We start from the raw sequence: 7402 nt of genomic DNA, 5'->3' as shown, positions 1-7402 counted from the left end.
CAGGCTGGTCTCGAACTCCTGACCCCTGGTGATCCGCCCACCTCAGCCCCCAAAGTGCTGGGATCACAGGTGTGAGCCACCATGTCTGGCCGCAATTTTTCTTTTAACTGAAGCAACATATAACAGTTGTGAAATCTATGAATTACAGATCTTTTTATTAGGGTATATATTTTAAACCTTTTATAGAAAATACAGCCCGACACAGTGGCTCACGCCTGTAATCCCAGCATTCTGGGAGGCGGAGGCGGGTGGATCACTTGAGGTCAGGAGTGTGAGACCAGCCTGGTCAACATGGTGAAACCCCATCTGTACTAAAAACACAGTAATTAGGTGGGTGTGATGGCGCATGCCTGTAATCCCAGCTACGCAGGAGGCTGAGGTGGGAGAATTGCCTGAACTCGGGAGGCAGAGGCTGCAGTGAGCTGAGATTGTGCCACTGAATTCCAGCGTGGGCGACAGAGCGAGACTCTTGTCACACACACACAAAAAGAAAAATTATAAAACTTACATAAAAGCAGAGAGGTACCTGTCCTGAAGCTTTAACAGTTATTACTACATGAGTTATTTTGAAACAAATCCCAAACTAGCATTTTATCTGTAAATCCTAGCTATAGTTTGGATTTTTTTTTTCTCTTAAACTGACATTCTCTTTTATCTCTTTGGTATATTTTACCCTGATAACTGAGCTTTTACTTCGTCATGAAAATAACGTAAAAGTGCTTCTCTTCCTTTCCTCCTCCGTTTTATGATTGTAGACAGGATGTACCTGAGTTTAGTTAATCTAGATTTTCTTTGATGTTCTCGAAGGGATCAGTGGCAGCTGTGGTATTTTGTTTGTTCTCACCCTTTTGGGGAAAGGGAAGAGGCAAAGGACTGAACTAGGCTATGAATCTAGACTAAACTGGTGTTTTGCTCTGATACTTCAAAATTGTGGATTATTTGACCTGGAAAGAAAAGTTCACTATAGTTCTTTGTTTTTTTCTATTTTTTATTTTTCTTTTTTCTTGTCTTTTCTTTTTGAGACAGGGTGTCACTCTATTGCCCAGGCTGGATTGCAGTGGTGCAGTCACAGCTCACTGTAGCTTTGAACTCCTGGTCTCAAGCAATCCTTCCATCTCAGTCTCCTGAGTAGCTGGTACTACAAGCATGCAACACCATGCCTAGCTAATTTAAAAAAAAATTTTAAAGATTTTTGTAGAGATGGGGTTTGGCTTTGTTGTCCAGGCTGGTCTGGAACTCCTGGGCTCATGTGATCCTCCTAAAGTGCTGGGATTACAGGCATGAGCCACAAGGCCTGTCCTATAGTTCTTTTTTTTTTTTTTTTTTTTTGAGACGGAGTCTCCCTGTGTCGCCCAGGCTGGAGTACAGTGGCGGGATCTCGGCTCATTGCAAGCTCCGCCTCCCGGGTTCACGCCATTCTCCTGCCTCAGCCTCCTAGTAGCTGGGACTACAGGCGCCCGCCACCACGCCCGGCTAATTTTTTGTATTTTTAGTAGAGACAGGGTTTCACCGTGTTAACCAGGATGATCTCGATCTCCTGACCTGGTGATCCGCCCGCCTCAGCCTCCCAAAGTGCTGGGATTACAGGCGTGAGCCACTGCGCCCGGCCGCCTGTCCTATAGTTCTAATTGTAGAAGTTAAGTAATTTATTTCACTTGAGATGTCAGGCTCAGCTGCTAGTTTTTGTTTTATTTTGTTTTTAATAGCTAGTTGACTAAATTCTTCCTCCTTCAAAGGAGGTCACTGGCATGTGACTTCTATAGTATGGTCTCATACAATTAACATACAGTTGTGTTATTTGCATCACCCTCTTCCTTCCCTTATACGTATGTATATACATGTTTGGGGGGCATTTGAACTAAGGTGCTGATTCTTCACATTTTCTGTACTGTGCACTACTTTCGCAGTCTGAAACCTCTGGATCTCTTCTTATGTTTCAGGATGTCTTATTTTTTATTTTTTTGAGACGGAGTCTCGCTCTGTTGCCCAGGCTGCAGTGCCATGATGCGATCTCGGCTTACCGCAACCTCCGCTTCCCAGGTTCAAGAGATTCTCCTGCCTCAGCCTCTGGAGTAGCTGGGACTACAGGCACCTGCCACCATGCCCGGCTACTTTTTTGTAATTTTAGTAGAGATGGGGTTTCACCACGTGACCAGTCTGGTCCCAAACTCCAGACCTCGAGTAATGCACCTGCCTCAGCCACCCAAAGTGTTGGGATTACAGGCATGAGCCACTGTGCCTGGCCTTAGGATGTCTTAAAATGCATAAAATACATAGGATTGTAAAGGAAGCTAATTATTTTGAAATGTAGTTAGCAGAATGTTAAAACTCAGTGATAGGTGCTTAATATAATAAGTAACAAGTTCTAGCAACACATCTAAGTTTCACAGTAATGAGTGTAGATGATATTTAAAGATCTTCAACAGTCTAATGTGGTATGAAAATATCTGATTTATGTTGATGTCAAAATTACAAGTACTGTAATTCTGTGGTTTAGTGCCAGCATTCATAATTGAAGGACGTGTTAAATTTCAGTTAGGGGATAGTGAAGATAAATGTGTAATTTCCTCCCACCCACACCTCATTTTTATTTCCCTGAGTTTTATCCATGGACTCCTTAGCTGTGACGGTCAGAGTAAGATCACCTGGACTGAGGCCTTGTTTGTGTCCTGGGATGCCTAATTTGAAGCTAAAGGATTTGAACTTAGAATGTAGTCATCAGATAAGTGTGTTTTAAACATTCTGTCTACCAATTTTAGTGACTTTTAAAATAAGTCATAACAGTCCAATAAATACTGGATCTCCAAATGGTCTCTGCATTTTATGACTTTGCTTCTTTGCTTTTTCTTCTTGGGCTGTATTTTCTTAATAGATATTGGTTTGTAATTAATATAGAGTTAATATTTTAAGTAATTTCTAAACTTCTGTGTTGGCTATTATTGTCTTGCTTTTATGTTTTTTTTTTCTTTTAAAAAACATTTTAATTCTTCTGCAGGATTCGGAAACTTCAGATACGAAATATCCCGCCTCACTTACAGTGGGAGGTAAGAATTTCTTTATTTAAAATTAAGATCTAAGTATGGAAACCTATTGCTGTTAGTTTTTTCAAAGCTTTTTCTCCTTTCTTCAACTCTTGGGTGTGCTAGAACATAAAATTCTTCTCTTATGACCCATGTCTTAGTGTGGGATTTTCTTCATAAGGGCACAGTGTATCTTTTAAAAATCTGCTTTTTGGCATAAGAAACCAAAAATTGAAATATATTCTTGGGTAACTAGGTAATCTTTCTCATTCAGTCCCTTCCCAAAAGGATTTTGTTGATTTCAGTCCTTTCTGATGAATTTGCCAATTGTATTTAAACATGAAGCTCCTATCTTGGCAAAGTTTTAAAACGACAAATACCTGCTACTTTGTGCTTTTATTTTAAGATGTTATTCTGCTTCCTTTTGCTCAGATGGTGGCACTGCACTGATTGTGTAATGTGCACAAACACAAACTATTTAGCACAATTGAATAGCCTGTGTCAACAATTTCCAAAGCATAATAATGATGTCATGGTGAGAATTTGAGACACCTGTAGTTGAAGGGATAAAATAAAATGTCTTTTGATTCTTCAGACAATGGAACCTGAAAGTTCTTAAAACTCACCTTGGAGAGGGTGGTGCAGAGAAACTGCTTAGCTTTTATGTATTTCTAATATAAAAAAAACAAGAGTAACTAGTTATGTGTGTTTTACACTGGCCTTCTGTTTGGTTAAAAGGTTACTTTGGTGGGAAGTTGAGGGAAGTTGATCTAAGTCTGATTCTCCAAGGTTTCTCAGTCACAAGTGATTTGTGCTGAGAATATTTATCTTCAAAACAATATTATTGAGATTAAGTTTTGCAGGAAGGGGTTGGTTTTTGGTATATGCTGAATATATTGCAAGTTATATAATGCATTAAAAATATACTTTATAGATGGAAGTGGTGGGTTATAAGATTAAACTTTTTTTTTATATGTTCCTGTTTTAGATTAACATTTGTTTAGGGAATTCGGTAGCTTGGGGGATAGGTCCTCAAGTGTTGTAATAGCAAGATTATTAGTTTGATCCCCTTATTTTAAGATGAGCCATATTAAATATGATTTAAAATGTAATTCAATATGATTTTTTTGTTCAGGAGCTACATCTAGTGTAATGTAGCTTTCTAGGAAATAGCCAAATGGTAGAAACCAAGTTTAAGTAAATTATTAGAGTACTAGCATATCTGCTATGGGCAGAGTTTCCTTTTAATTCATTCATAATCTCTTCAAATTTAGAGAATTTAGCCTTTAGTTTATTGCATTTTCCCTCGTTCTGGGTATTTGCCATATCTAACTTTTCTTAATTTTTGTATTTCACTTTACTCTCCTTACTGTCCTTTGGGATAGTGTCAAGTTTTAGTGGGTTATCTCTGTTTTCAAATGAGCAAATATGGGCACGCAAGATAAAATTAATTAAGAGCACACACTGAATCGTAAGATGCGTGGCTAGACTTTGGAATTCTTCACCTTTGACTCCCTTTAATAATTTAATGATTGTTTACATATTGATCAACAAAAACAATTTTATTGAGAGTTAGGAATAAGATGAGCTGCTGTTGTTAGGTGTTTTTTTTCCTTAAAGACTTGAGGGAACACTATTTCCTTTTCGAGAAGGGTCATTTTGTATGGTTTGTTTGTTTGTTTGTTTTTGAGATGGAGTTTTGTTCCTGTTGCCCAGGCTGGAGTAGAATGGTGCAATGTAGGCTCACTGCAACCTCCGCCTCCCAGGTTCAAGGGATTCTCCTGCTCAGCCTCCCGAGTAGCTGGGATTACAGGCATCCACCCACCACGCCTGGCTAATTTTTTGTAATTTTAGTAGAGATGGGATTTCACCATGTTGGTCAGGCAGGTCTCAAACTCCTGACCTCAGGTGATCCACCTGCCTCAGCCTCCCAAAGTGCTGGGGTTACAGGCATGAGCCATTGTACCCAGCCTGTATATGTTTTATTTATTCATGCTGGATATGCCACTTGTTCTGTGCCAAAGCCTTATTATAAACAGTGATAATTTTGCAGTTCCGGACAACTTTTATAATGGAAGATTAGGCTTTCAGTCCCTAATTAATCTTAGAATCACTGAAAGTGGAATGAGCAGACATTATGTGCCTTCTACTTTGATGCAGTAGAATATACATATCACCACAGAGAAAATAGTCTTATCTAAATAGGTTCAACTGGCTTCAGTCTTAATCTAACTTTGAGTTTACAAGAAATACAGAAGATAGAGGGACAAATTAAATGATGCATCAAAGAAACAACTAGCCATGTCCTGAATATGGGATATTCCACAGGACAAATGATACTGTTTTGCTAGAGGAGCAGTGGGATGAAAAAAGGGAAGAGGCCTGTTATGAATAAGACTCAAGAGGATAACAAAAAAACCACTATAGTAAGTTCTTTGTGAGCAACGTAAATAGCCCTGTGAAGCAGCATGGAGCACCTAAAAAAGCCTTATAGTTGTTATTTTATTTATTTATTTATTTTGCAGGAAATGGGGCAGCCTTGAGGTCAGACTTAGAATTATGTCCTAGCTCCACTGCTTTCTCATTGTGTGATCTAGTTATGGGATCTCTGAACAGGTTTTTAAAATTCTTTGAGCCTCATTTTCCTCGTTTCTAACAAGGGTGATGATGGTGGCCCCCTCATTGGGTTACTTTGAGCATTAAATAGGATTATGCATGCTAAAGCCTTTAAAACAGTGCTTGGTACATATAAGTACACAATATGTTTTAGCTATGATATAATAAGAACAACAACAAATTCACCAGCTCTCAGCCTTCGGTTTTGTGCTTGTCTCAGTGAGATCCAGGCAGGAGCACAGATAATACCCTCGGTATTTCACCAGAGAGAATCATACAGGTGCTGAAAGGCGAAAGAACAAAGGAGAATCCAGAGTAGTGACTGTAAAGAGCAGCCACGGCCTGAGGGCTGGAAGGCCAAGCAGGAAGTTGAGGGTTTGGATCCTAGTAGAGACTTGGAGGGAAGAGCCCTGAGCACCTGAGACTCAGATTTCTGAGGAATGGCAGCTCCTTGACTGGGGCTGGCGCCTGGGATGGGGGGAAGAGAGAGGAGTTATAAATCTTGTTCTGAGTGTCCAGAGGAGCTAGAGGATGTAACCAACTGCTGATTCAGTGACGCCGGCTGATAGACAGGGACCTACGGATGCGGTGATGCCGACTGCCAGAGAGGGACCTGCGGATGCGGTGAAGCCGACTGAGGGACGGGACCTGCTGATGTGGTGATGTCGACTGATGGACGGGGACCTGGTGATGCGGTGATGCCGACTGATGGACGGGGACCTGGTGATGCGGTGATGCCGACTGACGGACGGGACCTGGTGATGCAGTGATGCCGACTGACAGACAAGACCTGCTGATGTGGTGAAGCCAGCTGACAGATGGGGACCTGCGGATGGGGTGATGCCGACTGATGGACGGGATCTGGTGGTACGGTAATACCAACCGAAGGACGGGACCTGGGGATGCGGTGATGCTGACTGATGGAGAGGGACTTGCGAATGCGGTGATGCCGACTGATGGACAGGGGCCTGCCGTTGTGGGGATGCCGACTGACAAGGCTTGCTGATGTCGACTGATGGACGGGACCTGTGGGTGTGGGGATGCCGACTGACAGACGGGCAAGAGCATGTCGTCTCTACCCCGACTCCTGCTTTCTAGTACCTCTCTGGTGCCTTCTGTTGGCAGAAACTAGCAGGTAACAGCTGGCAAAGGAGAGATTAGAGTCCAGAATCCTACACCCAGCATCACAAAGCTGAGAAGTACATTTGGAACTAAGAGCTTATTTTTCTTTGTTTGCCCTAATGCCTCATATACCCTGTCTGATGGAACTGAGAGCTTAATATCAAGGTAAACTTCTATCCTTGAAGTGAAACAACCTCCTCCCCCAATTCTAGGAGTCATCTTGTAAGCTAGATTCTGTGAAGTCACTGAAGAGGTGACAGAATCTGGGACCACAGCAGAAACGCTCGTGACATGTGGCGTTTTGTAAGATCTGTAGCTGGAGTGTTACCTTTCTGTTACTGTTAGATCTTCATTATTTATGTTATCTGTATACCACCATATACTACTAAATGATCAGAAAGGGATTCCCCAAGTTCTCTGGGCAGCATATCTTACATGCTGTGTCAAGCAGGTTTAAACAGTTTCTAACCATTTAGTTTTAGATGATGATAAAGCACTTATGGGTGGGCGCTGGATTCTGCTAAATGTTTATGGCACATGGAGATACAGGGAGACTTTTTTTTTTTTTTTTTTTTTGAGACGGAGTCTTGCACTGTCACTCAGGCTGGAGTACAGTGGCACGGTCTTGGCTCACTGCAACCTCC

General features: G+C 41.5%; 1 protein-coding gene across 2 annotated transcripts in view; it reads left to right on the top strand.

The window, feature by feature from the left end:
- The window catches only part of IGF2BP3 (insulin-like growth factor 2 mRNA binding protein 3), a 170332-nt gene that overhangs the window by 55156 nt on the left and 107774 nt on the right, over positions 1 to 7402 (top strand). For both annotated transcript variants that reach the window (XM_011973937.1, XM_011973936.1), the window contains exon 3: positions 2996 to 3044. In XM_011973937.1, the coding sequence (XP_011829327.1) occupies positions 2996 to 3044 (49 nt within the window). The remainder of the gene's footprint in view (positions 1 to 2995; positions 3045 to 7402) is intronic.

The sequence above is a fragment of the Mandrillus leucophaeus genome, unplaced genomic scaffold, assembly GCF_000951045.1.
Source record: "Mandrillus leucophaeus isolate KB7577 unplaced genomic scaffold, Mleu.le_1.0 Scaffold140, whole genome shotgun sequence".
Lineage (NCBI taxonomy): Eukaryota > Metazoa > Chordata > Mammalia > Primates > Cercopithecidae > Mandrillus > Mandrillus leucophaeus.
Note: the sequence above shows the minus strand (reverse complement) of the source record. Positions and strands in the feature narration are given on the sequence as shown.